The 25,934-nt window shown below is 37.5% G+C and overlaps 1 protein-coding gene across 1 annotated transcript in view; it reads left to right on the top strand.

The window, feature by feature from the left end:
- The window catches only part of ADAMTS12 (ADAM metallopeptidase with thrombospondin type 1 motif 12), a 1,263,798-nt gene that overhangs the window by 1,213,196 nt on the left and 24,668 nt on the right, over positions 1-25,934 (top strand). Inside the window, exon 23 of the mRNA XM_053701185.1 lies at positions 12,400-12,553. Within this exon, the coding sequence (XP_053557160.1) occupies positions 12,400-12,553 (154 nt within the window). The remainder of the gene's footprint in view (positions 1-12,399; positions 12,554-25,934) is intronic.

Below are 25,934 nucleotides of genomic sequence, written 5' to 3'. Positions count from 1 at the left end.
TCTCAACGCTGGTGGCAAGACCGCGCTATAAAACAATCAAGTCCCAAAAAAAGGCCAGCGACATACAGGGTACGTCGCTGGTCCTTAAGGGGTTAAATAGATGAATAATACATATCGCAATGATTTCTATTACATAAGGGCAACTGGTTAGCGCTTTTTTATTACAGCAATGAAACAGACTGTTTAACATCCCTTTAATATTAGCATTGTGCTACATGCTAGTATTCTATTTTCTCCTTTTAAGTTTAGTCATGTTGGAGGAAATATATATTTAAAGGGACATGAAACCCAACAGCGAATACAAATTTAAACAAGTTTCCAATTTATTTCTATTATCTAATGTGCTTCATTCTTTGGTATCCGTTTTCAAAGGAGCAGCAATGCCCAACTGGGAGGTAGCTAAACACTTTGGGGTAGACAATAACATGAGGCATATATGTGCAGCCACCAATCAGTAGCTCCTAGACTACCTAGGTATCCTGTTCAACAAAGGATACCAAGAGAACAAAACAAATGAGATAATAGAAGTAAATTGGAAAGTTGTTTAAAATTGTTCTATCTCTGGTCATGCTCTGGGGGAGTCCGGTGGAGGAGGAGCTAAGTGCAAGCACCTGAGCTCTGCTCTCCAGCCCTTCAGCTCGTGGCGGGGAGAATCCCGCGCCTTAACCCACAAAGGAGGCTGTGCAACGGATAGAAAAAGTCAGCATCACCGGATCCAAGGACAATGGAACTCCATCCCATTGTCTGAGTAATTAAACACCCAAGCAAAGACATCCCTGACCGGAACAGAGTGGCTAAGAGCCACTGGGACTTACCCTCATAAAACCAAGAGCAATTGTTCCCCCAGCCAGCATTGGTGCGGGGCTGCAAGTATCCTGAGACTCGGGACTTACCCTTCCCTCTCCTCATTCCCGCCGCGCCAACTGACCCTACCCCGCTGAGGACAGAGCAACGCACCGGCAAAGGAGCCCAGCAGTGCACATCGCAGCATCGGGAACGTCATCGGCCCGCGGCGGTCGCTTCCCCCTCCCCCACCGGTGCTGCGTGGGAGGTGGTGAGAGCGAGCCGGGCTTTGCAGGGTTTGGAGGGGCAATACCCAGAACCGATTTCGCCACCGTGAGAGACCCCCCCGGATTTCTATCCCCCCTCTCCCACTGTTGCTGTGCGAGAGGAGGTGAGGCTATTGGAGGAGTGTGACTCCTGGATAAAGAAAAAGATTACGTGCTGCTGCACTGTGGGCCAAGGCACACTCGAAAAAAGAACCATCACACATGCTTCAAGCGGGCGGCGTGAGAGAGGGGGTAAGTTAACAAACTTTTCCTTGCACTGAAACTCTTGGTTTGACTGCTACTATAGAAAGTGTTTGTGGTGGAGTATAAGCGAGAGGGTGCTGACACATAAAAGGTGGAGTACGAAAAACGGGGCTTAAAGAAACTAAATGTATGGGTGTATAAATCGGCCACCTTCACAAAAGGACATATAATTCACTCCCCAAAAAGAAGTGTATGGTAGGCTTAGTTGCGCCCCCCAACAGCAGAGGAGGAGGAGAGGGGGAGAGGATAAGGAAAGAAAGGAGGTGCAGTAAGAAAAGAAGAAAATAAAACAAAATCACAGGCTTTGTAGCATTATTATATGCTGATTATCATCCTCAGAGACGTTTGTCTTCTTTTCTCCCCCCGTGGTGTTAAGCCATCTATAGTTGTATGACAAATTGTTTTAAACCTCCTCTGGTTGCCTGAAAACGGATGCATGACTCAATCTCTGACTGGCTCTATTGCAAACACCATAAAGTTTACTCATTGGTGTTAAGGATTGAAACCCTAAAACACAGACTCTTGAATGTTATTCTAAGTCGACTAGATGTGATAAGCCTATCTGTTTGTTACTACTTGTATTTACACCTATGCACAATGTCATAAAACGCACTGAAAGTAGAAAAATTGCTGGTTCTAGGAAACAAGTTAAGCCTGGTGCTCGGTATCCACATAGCATCTCTAATCAAACGAAATAATTTATAGTGTCTGGGTCTAGAGCACAGGGCATTGGAATAGGCTTTACACAACTCATAACCATTACTTATTGTCACTCCTATGAAAAATAACTTGTTGTTTTAAACTTAAGCTACTAAGAAGTTGGTTTGTCAATAGCTTTTTACATGTGGTAATAGCTGCAAGAGGGAAAGTTGTCACTATAGTAACTTGATATACATACTACCCTGATTATTGTGTACAAACCCAAAGGAAGGGAGAGAGAGGAGGAGGGAGGGAGGAGGGGAGAGAGAGGGAAAGGGAAAAAGAAAACCTTGGGTAGAGGTAAAGGTACGCAACAGATCTATTGGTTTTTTTATGGCTAAGCAGGGGAAGATCCAGATGGAATAGTCTTCAGGAAGATAAAACTCATTTAACATATTCCCCACGTACCTTTAAAAAACTCGAGTAACAAAACAAGTCTTGTAGATCAAGACTTAACAACCCAAATAAATGCCTATGTTTAGACGATAATAGAAATTGTGGTGTAAACCTCTACTCAGTTATCATTTAGATAAGGGTATAATTGATTTCTCCCACCCCGGTTGGGACAGGAGGTAGGCGAGGGAACACATTAAGAGAGGAACAGACAGATTAAACCACTGAGTATAGAGGTAGTGCACATCCTCTAACTGAAAAGTCAACACAAAGGGAACTTAAGTTTAAAAATAAGTTCTAAGGCTATAGTGCTTGTAAACATCTGTGTCCTTGACGTTCAGAAATCGGTCACAATAAGCACGTGTCTAGATTGGGGTTCAAATACTGAGGGTCCTCACCTTAATCAGCCTATAGTTGTAACTCACTATATTGTATCTCACAGTCGTCACAGACCAGGCAACACTAACAGAAAGCACGTGACTAACTTTTTTTTGTCACTTTTCCCCACTTTTCCCACATCACTCTCCCCCGCACCTTCACTTCCCCCCCCCCTTCCTTCACTCCTCCCTTTTTTTTTTTTTTTTTTTTTTTTCTCTCTTCCTCTCTCTTTTTTTGGCACCAAAAATAAACTCACTTATTTCTTTAGCACTTTCGAGTGTCACAAAGCACGTTTCACATTTAATCCATATTGGGGTGTGCTTCCTTGTTTATGGATAAATTTATTACTTCACCATCACTCACGGGCAAATCCAATCCAGGCATGACTGCTAAAAACAAGGACCGCAGAAATAAAAACCCTACAGGGACACAAGTAGAGCCTCTTGTAGAAATAACTCCCACAAAACTGCAAAACACTTTGACCTCACATGAAACACAAAACCTTGTAGCCAATATACTAGAAGCCATTGCCCCAAAATTTGACTCACTAAAAAATGAAATCAGACAGGACATCTCGCTTCTGACTCTAGAGATTAGACAATTCTCAAAAAGAATCCAAGAGGCAGAGCAGAGAATTTCAGATATAGAAGACACAACAAACACATATTTTGCAAAAACTGAAGTCAATCAACTTAAGATCTTGAAACTTCAGGCTAAAATTGAAGACTTAGAAAATAGAGCAAGGAGGAACAATCTCAGGATAGTAGGCCTCCCAGAATCATTTAAACAGGACGAGCTCATGCAGGTGATGACACAAGTTCTTCCCCAATTGTTAAAAATGCCCCCAACACAAACACCCATTGTAATTGAAAGGGTTCACAGACTGGGGAGAGCTCCTGACACTTCAACCAATTTGATCAGACCGAGACCAGTTATCGCAAAGTTCCTGAATTTTCAAGACAAAGTGACGTTTCTGCAATTTTATCGCAAAAATCAACCTATTTTTTATAATGAAAATAAAATTCTGCTTTTTCAGGATTTCTCCATAGAAACTTCCCTAAAGAGGAGGGAGCTCTCCTCGGTCTGTGGCAAAATGTTGAAATTGGGATGGCAAGCGACTGTCATATTCCCAGCCAGACTAAAACTCACATTAGAAGATCAAACACTTTTTTTTGACTCAGCAGAGGAAGCTGAGAAAAAGATAAATGAACATGGGGCCATTGGATAAACTCATATAAGATAGATAACTAGTAGGAACCAATGATTCTATGTTATTATGTTGCCGTTAGGGATATTTTTATTTTCTCCTCTCCCTTTTTTTTTTTTTTTTTTTTTTTTTTTCTTGCCTTTCTCTCTCTCTCTTTTCTCTCTCTCTCTTTTCCCTCCCCCCCCCCGACGCCCGATTTCCACTACATAAAACTAACTCTCACACAAAGAGAACAAAATTCAAGCTATGAATAAGGACATTAAAATTACCTCGTGGAACATAGGTGGGATTGTCTCACCAATTAAGCGAAAAACAATACTGGCACACTTACAGAAAATAAATACACATATAGCTCTAATTCAAGAAACACACCTCAACACCGAAGAATCGTCAAAACTAAAATCTTCCTGGGTGGCTGAATGTATCTTTGCTCCCTCAATCAAAAGGAAAAAGGGAGTGGCCATTCTCTTAGGGAAGAAATTAAATTATGAAAAATTAGTCACATGGATCGACCCGCTCAGTAGATTTATAATATTAAAACTAAAGATTTCAAACTTAATATATACCTTTTGCAATTTGTATGCACCCAACATAATTGAATATGGGTTTTGGGACTCTCTCCAATCAAAAATTTTGGAAATGGCGGAAGGGCATATAGTCATCGCAGGGGACTTTAACATGTCCCCGCGAGCACCCCTAGACAGATTAAGATTTGGAATAGCACAGAGAATAAATAAGAAAGACAAACTGGAAAGCAAAATACTTAAATCATTTATGCGGAACATAGCAGTCAGAGATGTCTGGAGGGCACAAAACCCTGACAGCAAAAAGTATACATGTTACTCTAAAACAACTAAATCGCTATCTAGAATTGACCTTATGCTAATCAACGATAGTTTATATCAAAGGGGGGTTAAATCACAAATTACAGACATTCTGATCTCCGATCACGCACCAATTACATTAAATATTCCAGATAAAAATATTTCTGCTAAAAAACAAAGCTTCTTTTTTCCCAAGCACTTGATTAAAAATGCAAAGTTTAGAGAGTGGCTTAAAAGAAAATGGGAAGACTATTTTCAAAATAACAAAAATTCAGTCTCCAGCCCAGTAACTCTGTGGGAAGCAGCAAAAGCGGTACTAAGGGGGGACATAATTGCATACACAGCGAATATCAGAAGGGAAACTCGCCTGAGAGAGACACAAATAATCGCTACGGTAACTAACGCCTACAATAGATATTTGAACTCCCCTTCAGAGGAGAACTGGAAGAGGTACATTAAGGCCAAAGAGGAGAGAGATACTTTTTTAATCTTGAATGCTACACAAGCAAACTTAAGATATCAATCAAATCTTTGGGAACCTGTGGATGACAGATGGAAGAGGCGCCTCATGGGACAAGTATCGTTTGAGACAGCAAAGGGACACACATAAGCGGCGGACCCCCCACACAGAGTGTTACTCACAAAAGCGGCGGTACAAACGTGTCCCATGAGGCGCCTCTTCCATCTGTCATCCACAGGTTCCCGTTGTCCACTCATCATTCCTGAGAGAGCTGCCTGGTTTGCCGTTTGCCGAATCCGCCATTAGCCATATGCTGTGATCATTTGCGCACTTCTATAGAGACTCTGTGTGCTATCTCGGTTCTCTTTAATCAATCAAATCTTTACAAATTCGGTAATAAATCAGGTAAAATGCTGGCGAAATTAGTAAAAAATTCGAAATCTTCGAAAACAATTGAAGCAATACAAATTAACGGCAAACTACTTACCTCCCCAGAAGAAATAACTGAATCATTTTTTCAATACTACAATTCAATATATACGGCTGACTCAGTCAATATAAATAAAAGGGACAGTTTCTGGGAAGACATTAATATTACAAAAATTTCACCTAACTTTAATTTAACACTAAACGCCCCAATATCAGAACTAGAGGTAATGCAGGCAATTCAAGCTCTGAAAGGCGAAAAAGCACCAGGTCCTGACGCTTTGCCTAACGAGTTCTATAAAAGCCTGGACAAAGTAATCGCTCCTCATTTAACTATTCTTTACAACCACCTCTTTCAAAAGAATAATCAAATACCTCCCAGTTTCCTAGTATCACATACGATCCTCATACCCAAAGCAGGGAAGGATCCACAATGCAGAGAATCTTATAGACCCATCGCACTGTTGAACACGGACTATAAGATCTTTGCTTCAATTCTGGCCAAAAGAATGCAAAAAGGTTTATCTGAGGTGATCCATAATGATCAAGTAGGCTTTCTCCTTAAAAGAAGCTCTTCATCTAAAATCAGACAACTGCTCCTATCCATTGATTATTTTAAAAATAGTGAAGGCAAGCCTGATCAGAATCAGGACGCAGCGGTAATAGCAATCGATGCTGAGAAAGCATTTGACCGAGTTAGCCATGACCATATTCTAAATACTCTGAAACAATATGGATTTCAAGAGAAATTCTTAAATTTAGCAAATAATCTTTGCTCCCAAGCATCATCTATACTAGTAATTCATGGACAGGAATCTAAGAACATTCGACTAGGGCAAGGCACGAGACAGGGATGCCCGCTCTCGCCACTTCTGTTTGATTTGGCGATTGAACCTCTAGCCATAAAAATCAGAAAACATGTTGAAGGAATCAAAATTCACAATAAAGAACTGAAAGTGGCTTTATACGCGGACGATCTGTTAGTATATGTTTCTAACACCACTAAGAATATTCCTATAGTACTCAACATAATTGAACATTTCGGATGTTTTGCAGGGTATAGAATGAATAAACAAAAAACAGAACTGCTCTGGCTAAGAAAGACCGACACCTCCCAAATAAACAATCCATTTAAAACTGTCGTGGACTCATTCAGATACCTAGGGATTATAGTCTCATCCAATCCCCGAGAGTGGTACACTTTAAATATAACCCCAACGATTACAAATGCAATCTCACTAATGAGAGACTGGCAGAAACTGCCTCTCTCCCTTGCCGGGCGTACCGCTCTATATAAAATGGTAATCCTACCAAAGATAACATATATTTTGCAGAATCTCCCAGTGTTCATAAAAGCACAAGATATCAAGAAGTTCAATCAGGCGCTCCGCAAATTCATATGGCAAACAAGGAAACCTAGAATCTCGCTGCAGAGATTATATCTAGCAAAACAATTCGCGGGACTAGCCCTTCCTAACTTATATCTTTACAATTTAGTCTTTCTAGGCCGAATTGCGGCAGACTGGATAGCAGAAGCCGACTACTTTACGGACAATAGATTAGAGAACAGTATAATTTACCCCCTGAAGCCAATATCATTACTTCATACTCCGGCTCATCTTCTCCCCAAACAGGTGAAGACTCATAAAACCATTTATACAATAACACAGGCATGGAAAAAGATCGGAGCATTAATGGGTATAAACACGAATATTCCCAGATACCAAACCTTCCTAGGGAACCCAGAATTTCAAGAGGGCTCCCAAGCTCCTCATTTGAAGAGATGGCAGGAACAGGGGCTTAAATGCACCAGACAGCTCTACCACTTAGACTCAGGAATTATTAAAACCTTCCACGAGCTGAAACTGGAATTCAATCTTGATAACCAAGACTTCTTTGCCTACCTGCAAGCCAGACATTACACTAGCCAGCTACGAGCCCAATTCAACTGGAAATGGACCTGGGGGAAACTGGAAGCATGGCTAACCCTGATTAAGGCGGGTCAATGTTCGATTTCCCCATGGTATACCTATCTTAACTCGAAGGAAGGTGGTTGTAATGTAGAGAAACTAGCTCAGAAATGGTCAGATCAATTACTTACGAACATAGATAAGGAAATACATATTACGAGATCCTTGACACTCCTCCATAATTCCACTATTTCTGAAACTTGGAGAGAGTCCCATCTAAAGGTCCTATATCAAACATATTATACACCAGACAAAGCCCATAGATGGAACAATAAGGAATTCAATATATGTCCAAAATGTAGTATGCTAGCCGCAGACTTATTACATATGGTATGGTTATGTCCTAAAGTCAAACAATTTTGGTACAGATTAGAATTTTGGCTATTAAAGAAGGTGAAAACCGATTTGTTTAAATTTAATCTACTAATCATAATTTTTCTGTCAAAAAATGAGGAAGACTTCAGAGACGCCAAATTAGTGAACTTAGTAATCTTAGCTGCAAGGAACTTGATTTTTAAAAAATGGAAAACTAGATTTATACCCACGACGAATGAAGTAAAGAATTACCTTAAAAGACAATATCGGATCGAACAACTGGCCACAGATCTGAACTCAGAGCAAGAAATTATAGCCTTTTTTAGCAAATGGTCCAAATTCATTAAAAGTTTCTCTCCAGCAGAAGTGGATTATATGATAACTCCATTTCAAAACTCTGAAATAGTACAATTGGGCGCCTGGTAGTGGGGGGTGGGTGCGGGTGGGGGAGGGGGGAGAGAGATGGATCTTTTCTCCTCCTTTTTTCTTTTTCCTTCTCTTCCTTTTTTCTTTTTCCTTTTGTTTTACTTTTTTCCTCTCAAATACCAAGTTAAAAAAATCCAACAGTGTTTCATAAAAAATGGAAATGATAAATGATATGTGGTGGATAGTCCGATTCTTACGAAATCTGTATTTACAAATAAGGAGGATTGGACACACTCATTGTAACATTAATTTCTTTATTTTTTGTAACTGTCATATAAATCTGTTTTGACTGTTCCATGATTATATTTATGGCATTGTTGGTACAAAATAAAAAATTTAAAAAAAAAAAAAATTGTTCTATCTAAATCATTAAATTATTGTTTACTCTAAAGGCTGTGACACTCTGCAAGCGGAGCGGTGCGCAGCTTGTAGATGCGGCTGTGCGCGCTCAGTGTGACCTGCCTTTTCATCTCTGAGCACTCTGCTGCTTTAGGTGGCGTAGCTGAGCGCTCAGAAATGAAATAATTGAACTTAAGAAGCGATGCGACGCAGTGCGAAGCTGCTGCTTCGCCTCACGCTGCATCGCTTGCAGTGTGTCACAGCTTTAATGCAACATCTCTCATGTACTTTCTACTGCATCTCCTGTTTTAACTATGTTTGTTTTGCAAAAAACACAAAATATGAGTGAAAAAATCTCTCATTTCATTGAGTACTATATTGTAATAAATTAAATGGGAGTTTAAAGGCAAATTAAACATGATTCAAACAGAGGATCCAATTTTAAAAATGTTTCCAATTCTTTGTTCTCACTGTATTTTTTGTTTATGAGAATACCTAGGCAGGTAGTGTGTGCATGTCTGGAGCACTACAATGCACCAAAAAATGCTGCCACCTAGGGGTATTGCAAATGCATAACATTGATAAATTTATTGTTGCAAATCTGATACTATAAATTGTTCCAGACACATGCATGCTCTTGAGCCTACCTACCTGCTTTTCAAGAGAATTAAGTAAATTTGAAAATAGAAGCAAACATTTGTAAAATTGTACACTCTTTATGGATCATAAAGGAAACATTATGTATTTCACATCCCTTTAATTTACTTAAAACTCTTTATTTTATTTATCCCATGTGATCCCAATTGGTGTTGGTAATAGTGGGCAGCACTCCCAGAGATACATGGGAGTGACGGTGATGTCACCACAAATGTGAGGAGGAGAAACCAATAACTGCCTGGATGGAAAGGGTGCTTGATGGGGGAGATTGTTTAAAGGGACACTGTACCCAAAAATTTTCTTTCGTGATTCAGATTGAGCATGAAATTTTAAGCAACTTTCTAATTTACTCCTATTATCAAATTTTCTTCATTCTCTTGGTATCTTTATTTGAAATGCAAGAATGTAAGTTTAGATGCCGGCCCATTTTTGGTGAACAACCTGGGTTGTCCTTGCTGATTGGTGGATAAATTCATCCACCAAAAAAAAGCTTAGATGCCTTCTTTTTCAAATAATGATAGCAAGAGAATGAAGAAAAATTGATAACAGGAGTAAATTAGAAAGTTGCTTAAAATTGCATGCTCTTTCTGAATTACAAAAGAAAAATTTTGGGTACAGTGTCCCTTTAAACCCCTTAATCTCAGCTCCCTTACTAACCAAATTCCTCCAAGCCCCCTTATTTGAATGGGAATTACCCGAAAGCCACAAGAACCCAAATATTTTTAAAAAGTAAAAACACAACACATTGGGTTTTGCTGGGTATTGAGACTTTATAGGCTCAAAAAATCTGTTATGTCTAGAGACCTCTTAAAGGGACAGTCTACTCCCGAATTTTTATTGGTTAAAAAGATAGATAATCCCTTTATTACCCATTCTCTGGGGTTTGCACAGCCAACACTGTTATATTAATACACTTTTTACCTAGGTGATTACTTTGTGTCTAAGCTTCTACAGACTGCCTTCTTATTTCAGTTCTTTTGACAACCTTGCATTTTAGCCATTCAGTGCTAGGTGACTCAGCAGGAGTGAGCACATTGATTTCTATATGACACATATGAACTAGTGCTGTTTAGCTGTGAAAAACTGTAAAAATGCACTGAGATAAGAGGTGGCATTCAATGGCTTAGAAATTAGCATATGAGCCTACCTAGGTTTAGCTTTCAACAAAGAATTCCAAGAGAACAAATAAAATTTGATGATAAATGTAAATTGGAAAGTTGTTTAAAATTGCATGCCCTGTCTGAGTCATGAGTTTAATTACTGTCCCTTTAATAAAGTTTATTTTATTATCATTATTTATTTACTAAAATCTTAAGAAAAATATACTTTTTTTTGCTTAAAATTTCTTGTTGCAGCCTTCTCACACGACATGAAATATGATATCATAATGGAATACTTTAAGTTCTGAAATAAAAAAGATCTGCATACTAAATAAGGACCAGAAAACAAAATGTGCGCAAAAAAGAAAGTAGTATAGAGCACGATCCATAACGCTTTGCATTTTTGTGACTGTATTATAAGTCACAAGTTAATATATATTGTGTGCATGGTAGTATAATGCCTGCTATCATATCCATGTTTAATAGTGCAGGTTTGTTCTTTCCCTCAGGTAATAGATTTAAGGGCCCACACTAAATATCATATTGGATAACACGTGATAAAATATATAGATTTATTGCGTGCATTAAAAATGATTTGGTTAAATATTTTGCTTTGGTAATAATGCATTTTAACCAACAATATTTAGTACCCAATTTTGCGTTATTGTTTGCACGAGGCACGCATTATTAGTTACGCTTAACTTGTATCCCACATGCCAAAGCTGTCACATTATTAATGCTTTGCAAACTCTGCACATTGTGTTAACAAACTACTAGTAAAACCTAGTGAGCATGTTTATTTTATCTCTCTTGATTGTGGTCAATGAGACTGCTCTAAGCAATCAATATTTAGCATATAGCTGGTTTAGACAATTAGTAGAATATTGTAGCATACTTAGATAAAGAATCTGACCTTCAGCCTCCTTAGAGAGTATGAGAGACACAATTTTTACAGAAAAAGACCAAAAATGTATGAATTAATCAATGTACATTTCAATGTTTAATTTTCATTAATTAATCAACTGATTTAATCATTTTAATATTTTTTTTATTTATTTACATGAGATTAACGGGCCAATTTATCATTGTCTGTCCGACATGATACGCTGTAGCATATCATGTCCGACAGACATTGCTGAATGTCGACAGCATACGCTGGGGGGTGTCCATCAACCCGATCGTATAGGATTGGGCAGATTGCAGACCGCAGCTTCAGAGGCAGTGGACCAGTTATGGAGCAGCAGTCTTAAAGGGACACTGAGCCCAAATTTTGTCTTTGTGATTCAGATAGAGCAGGCAATTTTAAGCAACTTTCTAATTTACTCCTATTATCAAATGTTCTTCATTCTCTTGGTATCTTTATTTGAAAAGCAAGAATGTACGTTTAGATGCCGGCCCATTTTTTTAACAACCTGGGTTGTCCTTGCTGATTGGACAGCACCAATAAACAAGTGCTGTCCAGGAACTGAACCAAAAATTGTCTGGCTCCTTAGCTTAGCTGCCTTCTTTTTCAAATAAAGATAGCAAGAGAACAAAGAAAAATTGATAATAGGGGTAAATTAGAAAGTTGCTTAAAATCATCAAAGGAAAAAATTGGGTTTAGTGTCCATTTAAGACAGCTGGTTCATAAATGCTGTTTCCAATGAGCCTAAAGGCTTGCGCGGAAACAGGGGCAGCAGGGGCCATTCAGCCCTTGCTAAATTGGCCCCTAAGTGTTTTGTTTCGTTCCCCTTTAAATAGCTTAAACTCAGATATAAGTATCTTTACTTGATACATGTAAATTCTAATACATATGGAAATAATGTATGCCCACCTTTCAGTTCATATGTATCACCAACAAAATGACATGCCCAGTAAGCTGTATCATATACAGTATGCATTATCTATTGCAGTGTTCTGTTTCTTGTGGAGGGGGTATCCAGCGAAGAACCATTGAGTGCATTAATACCAACAATAAGACTCTGAGCCAAAGCATTTGTGAAAAAGAGAAAGCAAAACCCACAGAAACCCAGCAATGCAGTCTTCAGGAATGCAAGAAACTGACAGGTAAACTTGTTCTTTTGATGTTTACAAACACACATAAAAATATGTGCGCATGCGTGTGTGTTAGTCTTTTTTACATCCTCCATTCTCCTCCACACCTTTTAAAATATTATATATAAACTGTGTATATGTGTATATATATATATATATATATATATATATATATATATATGTTTCTATGGCAGAAGTGATTGCAATAATGTTTTTTTACAATGTTATACGCTATTGTAAACATGGTTGCGATGGAGTGCTAAAGACACATGCACACTCCTGAGACTACCTTTTACTATGGATACCAAGAAAATAAAGCAAAACTGATAATGAATACACACAGCCCCTCCCATCATCCCTTGTTGCATGTCCCTCCATGTTGAATTCATTAAGCTATTTTGCATATGTGTATGATGCTGAGGTCTAACAGCCCTTTCCTAATTAGACTTGAATGTCTCATTTATAGAGGTATAACCGCATTTATAGATGTTTTACAAACATGTAGTAGTAACTCTAAACACTAACACCAAATATCTTAGCGTTTTCCGCGTATTAGAGATGGACTCAGTTTTCGGCAAAGTACTGTGAATTTCTCTAACTCTGCACATTAACAGTAATGTCCCTGTTTTATATAATGCTAACTGATATTTCTGCAGCACATTATTTGAAGCCAGTTATCTGGGTAGGGGCCCATACTGTCAGACTGCCTAGGGCCACTTTCTAGAGCCGGTTCAGGTTTTCACTTACTGTCACTTTAAGGTATTTTCTCTCTTTTCCTTAAAACTTTATTTTCCCTGCCCTCTTTTATTTATTGATTCTCTCCTCTCTTTCTTCTCCCTAAACAGCCAATTGTCCATCCATGCTTTAAATAATCTAGGTTTCCCACCAGTATTCACCTCTATGGGTGCCATGACAATTTTGATTAAAGTTTATCCATATTAATTGACCAATTTGCTCGTTGGCATTGGTAAAACACTGGTTAGTAATGTTCCAAAATTGAAAATATAATACAATTAATCAACACAAAAACAGATATGTTTAATCTAAAAGAAAAGAATATTTACCTCAAATCTTTTTCTGTGACATGTAAATGTTGTTCTTAAATGGTATTTAAATAGATAAAATATAACATACTGATAAGGATGAAAAATAAAGAGGCTGGTTCTGAATAAATTTAGAAGTCCCAAAAGTAATATTTTCACTCATAGTTCTGAACTGTTCACAACAGCAGATAACTGGTAACATTCTAGACTGAAATTCAAGGGTACAATAAATGTATAAAATATAAATGAATAAACTAATAAAGAAGGACCCAAGGTCTCTGTTAAATGAATCTAACAGTATGATGATGTATAAGTCAGCATGAGTTATATTATACAATAGTAAGGCTAAACATTCAATTGGCATGAAATGAGCTGCAGTGTGTAATTTTGTAGATTGAGATATGTCTAGAGCTGAGTGTGTTTTTAAATGCTCAGTCTATATGAACATTTTTATTGTTTAAAAAGATAGATAATCCCTTTATCACCCATTCCCCAAGTTGGTATAACTAATGCTGTTATATTAAAGGGACAGTCTAATCAAAATTAAACTTTCATGATTCAGAAAGGGCATGTCATTTTAAAAAGCTTTGCAATTTACTTTTATCATCAAATTTGCTTTGTTTTATTGGTTTTCTTTGTAGCAAGCTAAACCTAGGTAGGCTCATAATATATAAGCCTTTGAAGGCTGCCTCTTATCTCAGTGCATTTTCACAGTTTTCCACAGTTAGACAGCACTAGTTCATGTGTGCCATATAGATAACATTGTGCTCACCCTGTGGAGTTATTTATGAGTCAGCACTGATTGGTTAAAATGCAAGTCTTTTAAAAGAACTGAAAAAAGGGTGCTGTCTGCAGAGACTTAGATACAAGGTAATCACAGAGGTATAAAGTATATAAATATAACCATGTTATAAAACCGGGGAATGGGTAATAAAGGAATTATCTATCTTTTTAAACAATAAAAATGTTGGAGTAGACTGTCCCTTTAATACACTTTTTACCTCTGTCATTATCTTGTATCTAAGCCTCTGCAGACTGCACCCTTATCTCAGTTCTTTTGACAGACTTGCATTTTAGCCAATCAGTGCTGACTCATAACTAACTCTACGGGAGTGAGCACAATGTTATCTATATGACACACATGAACTAGCACTGTTTAACTGTGAAAAACTGTCAAAATGCACGAAATAAGAGGCGGCCTTCAACAGTTTAGAAATCAGTTTGAGCCTACCTAGGTTTAGCTTTCAACAGAGACTACGACGAGAACAAAACAAATTTGATGATTAAAGTAAATTGGAAAGTTGTTTAAAATTGCATGCCCTATTTGAAACATGAAAGTTGAATTTTGACTTGACTGTCCCTTTAAAGGGACATGAAACCCAGAATTTTTCTTTTGTGAATCAGATAGAGCATGCAATTTTAAACAACTTTTTTCAGATTTTCTTTGTTCTCTTGGTATCTGCTGTTGAAAACTAGGGAAGTATGATCAGGAGTGTGCATGTATCGCTTGGATCAGGAGTGTGCATGGAGCACTATATAGCAGCAGTTTTGTAAGAATGGTAACTATTTCCTGCCATGTAATGCTACAGACACCTACCTGGGCATCTCTTCAGCAAAGAATCACAATAGATGTAAATTGCTTATTAAATTTAGCAACAAAATGAATGATCTAATTTTCATCTTTACAGACTTGATCTTTATGAAATTTGTTAAAATCTTTTACCCGAACATTTGTTGTACATGTACGTAAATTGTAAATGTATTATCATTTCTAAACAATTAGTGGGATCATTAGACTGACAAATGAAACGCTTTTGATAGTGCAGGGTATCCTATCAATATAGCTCAATCGCGCTAGGTTTACTATGCAAATTGGTATTACAAGCCCACGGTAAAGTATCAGAACCAGAGAATGTTTAGTGTGCCCTAAACTTTCAATGGATATCTACTGCGCTAAACAAGTTGAAAGTTATTTGTTACGCTTGAGTGCTGAAAAAACCTGGCACAACTTGAGACCTGAATAGTGTTAGCGCTTCAAAAAATGTATTACAAAACACATGGAAAACATATTAAAATGTTTTATATATATATATATATATATATATATATATATATATATATATATATATATATATATATATAAAAATATCATATCCCTTTTAAATATAAAAAGAGTTTAAAAGTTATATGGTATAAAACAAGGTGTTTGACTGGGAAGGGCTCAGAAGTGTGTGTGTATATATATGTATGTATATATATATATATATATATATATACTTACTTATTTGTATGTATATATACACATATATATTAATGTATTTATATGTGTATTTATAATCATATATACACATATAAAAAGATTTATATATATGCACACACATATAGACAGACATATAAGTGCATTAGAGCCCTTGCTATTAGGTAGATGAAAACATGATAAAACAAATTTATGCAATATTCATAATTAACCCCTTAACGACCGAGGACGTGCAGGGTACGTCCTCAGAAAAAAGGCAGTTAATGCCTGAGAACGTACCCTGCACGTCCTCGGTGTGGAAAGCAGCTGGAAGCGATCCTGCTCGCTTCCAGCTGCTTTCCGGTTATTGCAGTGATGCCTCGATATGGAGGCATCCTGCAATAACCTTAAATGGCCATCCGGTGCAGAGAGAGCCACTCTGTGGCCCTCTCTGCACCGGACATCGGTGGCCGGTAACGTTGGTGGGTGGGAGCTGACTTGGGAGGCGGGTGGGCGGCCATCGATGGGCCGGGTAATGTAGAGGGGGGCGGGATCGGGGGCGGGGGCGATGGGGGCGCGCACAGGCGCGCGCGTGCACGTCGGGCGGCGGGCGGGCGCGTGCACGGGGCGGGAGCGGGTGGGAACCGCTACACTACAGAAAAGACTGTGCTAAAAGTTTGTGTAAAGCTTTTTATTTTAAAAAAAAAAACAGTCAAAGGTATCTAGGAGGGGGTGGGGGTTTGTTCTTTGGTGGGTAGGGGAGCTACACTACAGAAAATGGGGAAAAAATAAAAAAGCAACTGTTTTTTTTATAAACTGCGTACTGGCAGACAGCTGCCAGTACCCAAGATGGCGGCCATTAAGGCAGAGGGGGAGGGTTAGACAGCTGTTTGGTGGGGGATCAGCCAGGTTGGGGGCTAAGGGGGGCTCCTACACAGCAGCATATGTAAATATGCTTAAAAAAAACCCCAAAAAGCCTAAATATATATTTTATTTTAGTACTGGCAGAGTTGCTGCCAGTACTTAAGATGGCGGGGACAATTGTGGGGTGAGGGAGGGAAGGGAGCTGTTTGGGAGGGATCAGGGGGTCTGATGTGTCAGGTGGGAGGCTGATCTCTACACTAAAGCTAAAATTAACCCTGCAAGCTCCCTACAAACTTCCTAATTAACCCCTTCACTGCTAGCTATAATACACGTGTGATGCGCAGCGGCATTTAGCGGCCTTCTAAGTACCAAAAAGCAACGCCAAAGCCATATATGTCTGCTATTTCTGAACAAAGGGGATCCCAGAGAAGTATTTACAACAATTTGTGCCATAATTGCACAAGCTGTTTGTAAATGATTTCAGTGAGAAACCTAAAATTGTGAAAAATTTAACTTTTTTTTTAATTTGATCGCAATTGGCGGTGAAATGGTGGCATGAAATATACCAAAATGGGCCTAGATCATTACTTGGGGTTGTCTACTATACTACACTAAAGCTAAAATTACCCCAAAAAGCTCCCTACATGCTCCCTAATTAACCCCTTTACTGCTGGGCATAATACATGTGTGGTGCACAGTGGCATTTAGCATCCTTCTAATTACCAAAAAGCAACACCAAAGCCATATATGTCTGCTATTTCTGAACAAAGGGGATCCCAAAGAAAAATTTACAATCATTTATGCCATAATTGCACAAGCTGTTTGTAAATAATTTCAGTGAGAAACCAAAAGTTTGTGAAAAAATTTGTGAAAAAGTGAACGATTTTTTGTATTTGATCGCATTTGGCGGTGAAATGGTGGCATGAAATATACCAAAATTGGCCTAGATCAATACTTTGGGATGTTTACTAAAAAAAAATATATACATGTCAATAGATATTCAGGGATTCCTGAAAGATATTAGTGTTCTAATGTAACTAGCGCTAATCTTGAAAAAAAAATGGTTTGGAAATAGCAAAGTGCTACTTGTATTTATGGCCCTATAACTTACAAAAAAAGCAAAGAACATGTAAACATTGGGTATTTCTAAACTCAGGACAAAATTTAGAAACTATTTAGCATGGGTGTTTTTTGGTGGTTGCAGATGTATAACAGATTTTGGGGGTCAAAGTTAGAAAAAGTGTGTTTTTTTCCATTTTTTTCTCATATTTTATAATTTTTTTTAAAGTAAATTATAAGATATGATGAAAATAATGGTATCTTTGGAAAGTCCATTTAATGGCGAGAAAAACGGTATATAATATATGTGGGTACAGTAAATGAGTAAGAGGAAAATTACAGCTAAACACAAACACCGCAAAAATGTAAAAATAGCCTTGGTCCCAAATGGACAGAAAATGGAAAAGTGCTGCGGTCATTAAGGGGTTAAAGGGATATTAATCCAAAGTTTTTTTCTTTCATGATTCAGATAGAGCATGCAATTTTAAGCGACTTTCTAATTTACTTCTATTATCAATTTTTATTTGTTCTCTTTGTATCTTTATTTGAAAAAGCAGGAATGTAAGCTTAGGGGCCGGCCCAATTTTAGTTTAGCACCCTAGATAGTTATGGCTGATTGGTGTCTACATTTAGCCACCAGTCTGCAAGCGCTACCCAGGTTCTAAACCATAAATGGGCTGGCTCCTAAGCTTACATTCCTGATTTTAAAAAAATATAGATACCAAGAAAACGAAGAAAAATTGATAATAGGAGTAAATTAGAAAGCTGCTTAAAATTACATGCACTATCTGAATCAAAAAAGAAAAATAAATAGATTTCATATTCCTTTAATAAAGATTTTAACTATGTATTTACTGTAAATATTTCACATTTGCTAATGCGAATATGCTATGTTGTTTGTGCTATGGTTTTTATTTCAACAATTTTTTTCTCCATTGACGTCTATGGGGAATGCGAAAATGTGATGGTGTTTGCGCAATCTCGCGTGTTAGTTTTTTTTTCTCTCCATTGATTTCTATGGGGGAATACATGCACGCGTATGCAAAAACTTGTTAGTTTTTTGCGCTATTCGGGTTAACGCTAGCGCAAAATACATTTTTTTAACTATTAATACGAACGCAACCCGACTAGCGCATTAAGCTTAACTCTAGCGGAGTTTTCGCGATCGCGGAAAAAAAATACTGCTCCATTTGTAATCTAGCCCTAAATGTTTTAGTTAAACTATGGTGGCATTATATACAATGTGATAAAGATTGTATTAACCTAAAGGTGAAATATGAAAAAGTGACTAAGTAATTAGACAAAGACAGGACTGCAAACACACATAAACCACAATAAAATATGAGTTAGAGAAAAAACAAAGTGTTGGGCTGCAATTCATTTTTTTTTCAATCAAGATTAGAAACATGGCCACTATAATGGAGTAAATTTGTATCAGGAAGATTACGAGCTGTGCGTTCATCTTTTAACGCTGAAAAAATGGTAATTTCAGCGTTAAAACAGCAACACAGCCATTACAAGTCTTGTACCGAAAGCCTTTTAGCCTGTAACGCAATCTCAATCCCGCACTCGTAAAAATTACGTTTTTTCATGGGACTTCCATAGCGCTGCCATTACAAGTTTTGCGGTGAGGCTAAAAAGCTTGCATTAACCCTATAACGACAAGATCCGTACCGCCATCTGAGAGCAGTAGTTATGACACCGCTGCCACTATAATAAACCTATTAATCCCTAAACTGCAAGCCCCCCACAACAAAATATACTAAATTAAACTATTAACCCCTAAACCGAAAGTCCCCCATTCCAATAAACTAATTTAAACTAGTAACCCCTAAACCTAACGCCCCCCCCCCCAACTTTATATTAAAGTTACAATTTCCCTATCTTAAATTAAATTAAAACTTGCCTGTCAAATTAAAAAAAATGAAGTTTAAACTAACAATTAAACTAATATAACTATTAAACTAAAATTAAACTAACTACCAATTAAAGAAAACTAAAATACACATTAAAAAAATCCTAACTCTACTATAAAAATTAAATCTAATTATAAAAAATAAAAAATATTAAATTACAAAAAATAAGAAACACTATTTAAACAGCCAATAGAATTTCAGAAGCTCTCATCCTATTGGCTGTTTTGAACAGCCAATAGGATTTCACTAGCTCTCATCCTATTGGCTGATTTGATTTTCCACGTCACCACTTTCTGTCGGAGTACCGAAAGGCTCTGTCCTCGGTCCCCTTCTCTTCTCAATCTACACATCATCACTAGGTTCCATAATAAAGTCCCACGGTTTACAATATCATTTGTATGCCGATGACACCTAAATCTACTTCTCTGCACCAGACCTTTCTCCTTCCTTGCTAACCCGTGTCACTAACTGTCTTTCTCACATCTCCAACTGGATGTCCTCTCACTACCTCAAGCTAAATCTCTCCAAAACTGAGCTCCTCGTTTTTTTAATTTGACAGGTAAGTTTTAATTTAATTTAAGATAGGGAAATTGTAATTTTAATATAAAGTTAGGGGAGCTAGGTTTAGGGGTTACTAGTTTAAATTAGTATATTGCGATGTGGGGGGCTTCCGGTTTAGGGGTTAATAGTTTAATTAAGTATATGTCGTTGTGGGGGGGCTTGTCGTTTAGGGGTTAATAGGTTTATTATAGTGGCGGCGATGTCGGAGAGAGGCGGAATAGGGGCTCTCCCCATTGATGTCTATGGGGAAATCGTGCACGAGCACGTCAAAATAGCGCTTGTATTTTGTGCCGTATGGAGCTCAACACAACCATATCGCACGCACAACCCGGCTGTTTGAAAACTTGTAATGGCAGCGCTATGGAGGGTGAAATAAAGCAACTTTTGTTGCGTTTGTTAAATACCCTCTATCGCGCATAACTTGTAATCTACCTGAATCTTAGTAAAAATTGGCAGATAGCAATTCAAGACTTTCAGCATCTATCCTTAAGTGCTTTTCATGGTACATGCAATTTGAAAATTAATTGCACACTACAATATTTTTTTGCATTAAACTTATGTTATCAAAAATGCTTTAGCAAAAGAAATACCACAGCTTTTGGGTGACATGCATTTGCTTAAAGGAACAAGAAACCCACATTTTTTTCTTTCATGGTTTAGAAAGAGCCTTCAATTTTAAACAATTTTCCAGTTGACTTCTATAATCTAATGTGCTTTATTCTCTTGATATCCTTGTTTAAAAGCATATCTAAATAGGCCCAGTAGCTGCTGATTGGTGGTTGCAAATAGATGCCTTGTGTGGCTCACCCATGTAAATTGCTATTTTTTTTTCAAAAAAGGATTCCTAAAGAATTAAGCAAATTAGATAATAGAAGTAAATTGGAATGTTGTTTAAAATTGTATTCTCTATCTGAATCATGAAAGAACACATTTGGGTTTCATGTCCATTTAAGTCTGTTAAACATAGAAAATATAGAATATGTAAGATTTTTTTTATCTAGAATAATTAAGTTGTAGAAATAAGATGTTAAGGTTAATAATATGTTCACTGTTAGAAGTCTTAAATGTATTGTTCAGCTTATCGCAATGTTTCTCATAAAGCTTTATGGGCTTATTGAATAAAAACCACCTGCAATATAAATGTTTTTATTCTTTTTATATCAAACCATATCTGCCTAAAATGTTTTCATATAAAAAAAAAGGTTTAAACAACAATTTCATAATGGGAACAATCAATAGGCTCTGCAGAAAGAGGTGTCTAAGATGAATAATTTCACAATTATTTTCAATTTTAGGTGGTTTAACATAAGATCATTTACAGTTTGTTTCTGTAGAAAAAGATAATTAAAAATGCATCTTAATAGCAAGAAATATAAACTATTGTGGAAGCACTTAACATGTTTCTTATGCACAATATTCCTGTAATGAAAGATTATTTTAGACAGTCAAATAACTGATATGGTTCCCAAATGTATATCAAAGCCTTTAAACAAGTTAAATAAAATGTTTAGATTACAAGTGGTGCACTAAATGTATTGCGTGTGTGATATAGCAATATTGCAGGCAAGTTAATTTGGACTCGTATTACAAGTTAAAAGTAAACACTTTAGCTCGAGAGCAATAGAATTTAACATGCGTTGGGTTAGCGTGACTAAAGTCCTTGCATTAACGGTTAGGGCTAAAATAAAAGTTGCACCAAGCACAACATAAATACATTAAAATCTGTATACATCTATAGCTGTATATCTATTCATATTGATTTATAGATATATATTTTAGCATTGTGTATATATATATATTTATATATATATATATATATATATATATATATATATATATATATATATATATATATATATATATATATATATATATATATAATGCTAATGTAAAATAGATATCTATACCTATACATCTATATGAATATATATATATATATATATATATATATATATATATATATATATATATATATATATATATATATATATATATATATATATAGTATAGGTGTATAGAGAGAGAGAGAGAGAGAGAGAGAGAGAGAGAGAGAGAGAGAGAGAGAGATTTAGAAAATACAAAAGTACATTTTTTCTATGTTAAGAAAATTGGAATATAAAAAAGACACAATTTAAGTCTTACGTGGTGTCAGGTAAGCACACATGAAGAATTGGTTATCTTAAGGCATGTTATGTAAATATTAGAAATACAATATTGAAAAAAAAAATAATAATTTTTATAGATAATGTAAAATATATAATTATATTGATTTTTTTTAGAATGTTTTAGTACATCTATAATCATTTACATTGATTATTAATATTTTTAAATATTTTATATTTAATAAATACATAACTCACCTTAATATAACTTATTTTGGGTTAGCTCACATGAAGAATTATATACATATAATGTCTCATTGTTAAAGGGACATTAAACACTAAATCAATGCTAGATAAAATGAAGCATTTAAATAAAAGATTAGTCTGAGAATAACATGTACATGTATTTTTTAAAGTTGTATTAACTGTTGAAATATTGAAAAAATAAGTGTAAAGTTTTGGTGTCTATAAAGCAATGGGAGCTGCCATGTTGTAACTTAGGTTACCTTCTCTGCTGTGACCAATTAAAGACAGTAATAAATAGATCACTAAAGTGTGCAGCCAATGGCTGTGTGGAATAGAACAGTGTTCTGCACTTCCATTTCTAACAGGAACTGAAAAGCTCACAATTTCAGAATGGAATTACAGAAAAAGGGGATAAAATAAATAATGAAAGTACATTGCAGATGTTTTTTTCTATATACAATTTATCATTTACTTCCATAAGGCAGGGAGAATCTACGACTTCATTCCTTACTGTTGGAAAATACAACACCTGGCCACCAGGAGGAGGCAAAGACACCCCAGCCAAAGGCTTCAATATCCCTCCCACTTCCCCTATCCCCCAGTCATTCTTTGCCTTTCGTCACTATAGGAGGTGGCAGAGAAGTGGCAGAAGATTTGGAAAGTCCTGTAATGTGTATGTTCTCTTAAAGAAAGGACTGGAGTTTTAAGTAATCATATCAACCTCTCAGTGAGAGTATTGATGAAAGTTAGAGTCTGGAGATGCAGGGAAAGTTTTTCTGTGAACCCATCCAGACTGTCGCTAACGACTCCTGAGCAATCAGTGTTGACGAGTTTCACTGCATGCTGTTACACACTAAAGTCCATGTCAGAAGCGCTGCTGCAACACCTGTCACACTTGAGAGGCTGTGCCTGTTCTACAGCATGGATCCTGGAGGGTAAGATCGTTTTTTATATATACACTTTAAAACGCTATACAGGGTCACAGTGTGGTTCTTTATACCTCGATAGGATCAAGGGTTAATATCTACTTCAGGGACATTATTTGAACAGCTTGGGGAGTTATATCTGCTTAATGTGAGAGGTTTTTTGGGCTCATAGACTGTGGTTTTTTGGCTTGGAACAAACAGGTTTCAATTTCGTTTTCATAATAGCTTAGCGCCCTTTTTCATAACAGGTTAGGTCCTGTCTTAAGCAGCACGTGACCGGGTGATGTCTCTTTCATTTTCTAAGATCCTGCTGCAGACATCATTCATGAGCAGAGCGTGTTCACTGTTATCTGTTTGGGTCTAGGAGGTACTCCTTCTGTACTGATTAATAATTCCTGTTTATATTTTGAGGAGGCTGTGGTTTGCCTGCCTGCTCCATTTTGTTCCATTTTGTTCCATTTGCCTAAACACTGTTCTAAAGTCTAAGAAGGGAGACAAGCCTGCTAATACTCATAGCGCTATTAGCCCCTCTGAGACGTCTACTTCTCAGGAATCTGGGTCCCGAGAAATTACTACCCTTTCTACATTACTCGCTCCACATGCAGTTCCCCGCGGCTTATCTAATCCTCCATCTGGAGGGGGCCTTTACCCAGGGGACTTTACTGCGCAGTTACAATCGCCGGTGTCTGCAGCCCTGAGTGCCTTACCTTGCTCTAACAAACGCAAGAGAAAGGTTAAACATAGTTCTCCAGACCTAGAGTCATCTAAATATTTGTCGGATTTAGCTACTATGTCCCAGCTATCCATGGATGAGTTAACCTCTGTGGCTTCAGAGGGTGAACTTTCTGAGTCGGAGACTTCAGTTTCTAAACCTCCTTCAGTGTAGAAACCCTCCTTTAGATTTAAAATTGAGCATCTGTTTTTTATTAAAGAAGGTTCTGTCTACGCTAGAGGTTCTAGAGGCTACACTCCCTGAGGAACCTAAGATCCCTAAATTAGACAGGGTGGGTCTGACTTTTCCTGTGCCAGTTAAGATGGCGAACATTATTAGGAACGAATGGGAAAGAGTAGGAACATATTTTTCCCCCTTGTCTACTTTTAAAAAATGATTCCCGGTTCCTGACTCTCAATTAGATTTGTGGGGCCCCATCCCTAAGGTGGATGGCGCTATCTGTACACTGGCTAAGCATACTACTATCCATTTGAAGGATAGTTCTTCTTTTAGAGATCCTATGGATAAGAAAATGGAAACTTTTCTAAGGAAGATGTTTCAACATGTTTTTATTTCGACCGGTGGCAGCTGGAGCCGCAGTTGCTGGAGCAGCTACCTACTGGTGTGACACTCTGTCAGAGCTCATTGAGGTGGAGACTCCCCTCGAGGATATTCAGGAGAGAATTAAAGCACTGAGAATTGCTAACTCTTTCATCTGTGACGCAAATATGTAGATTATTTTCATAAATGCAAAGGCTTCAGGCTTTGCGGTCCTAGCCCACCGGGCTCTCTTGGTCTGCGGATATGACTTCTAAATCCAGACTCCTTTCTCTTCCTTTCAAGGGGAAGATTTTATTTGGTCCAGGGCTGGACTCCATTATTTCTACGGTTACTGGGGGGAAGGGTGCCTTCCTATGGCAGGACAAGAAAAATAGGCCTAAGGGAAGGCAATTGTCTCATTTTTGTTCCTTTAGGTCTGACAAATCACGACCACAGCAATCCTCACCCAAGTCCGAGCAGCCCAAGGGTACTTGGAAGCTTGCTTAATCCTGAAATAACTCCGAACAGACTAAGAATCCCGCCGAGAACAAATAAGCATGAAGGGGCAGCCCCCGATCCAGGATTGGATTGAGTAGGGGGCAGACTGTCTCTTTTTTCAGATGCTTGGTTCAAGGATGTTCTTGGGTCCTAGAGATTCTATCTTAAGGATACAGCATAGGATTCAAGTCTCATCCACCCAGGGGCAGATTCCTACTCTCCAGTCTGTCTACAAGACCAGAAAAGAGGGCTGCCTTCTTAGGTTGCATACAGGGTCTCTCCTCTCTAGGAGTAATTGTCCGGTAACTACAGCAGAAAGAGGTTTAGGGTTTTATTCAAACCTTTTCGTTGTTCCAAAGAAGGAGGGAACTTTTTGTCCAATTCTGGACCTAAAGTGCCTAAACAAGTTTCTTAATGTTCCTTCTTTCAAAATGGAGACAATTCAGTCAATCCTTGCTCTGGTTCAGGAAGGACAGTTTATAACCACAATAGACCTGAAGGATGCATACCTTCACGTCCTAATACACAGGGAACATTTTTAGCTCCTGAGGTTTGCTTTTTTGGACCAGTACTTCCAGTTCATAGCTCTTCCGTTTGGCCTAGCTACTGCTCCAAGGATATTTTTGAAGGTTCTGGGAGCTCTTCTAGCCGTTGCCAGAACACAAGGTATTGCAGTAACGCCTTACCTGG

Source organism: Bombina bombina, chromosome 2 (assembly GCF_027579735.1).
Source record: "Bombina bombina isolate aBomBom1 chromosome 2, aBomBom1.pri, whole genome shotgun sequence".
Lineage (NCBI taxonomy): Eukaryota > Metazoa > Chordata > Amphibia > Anura > Bombinatoridae > Bombina > Bombina bombina.
This window is presented reverse-complemented; position numbering and strand designations above follow the sequence as displayed.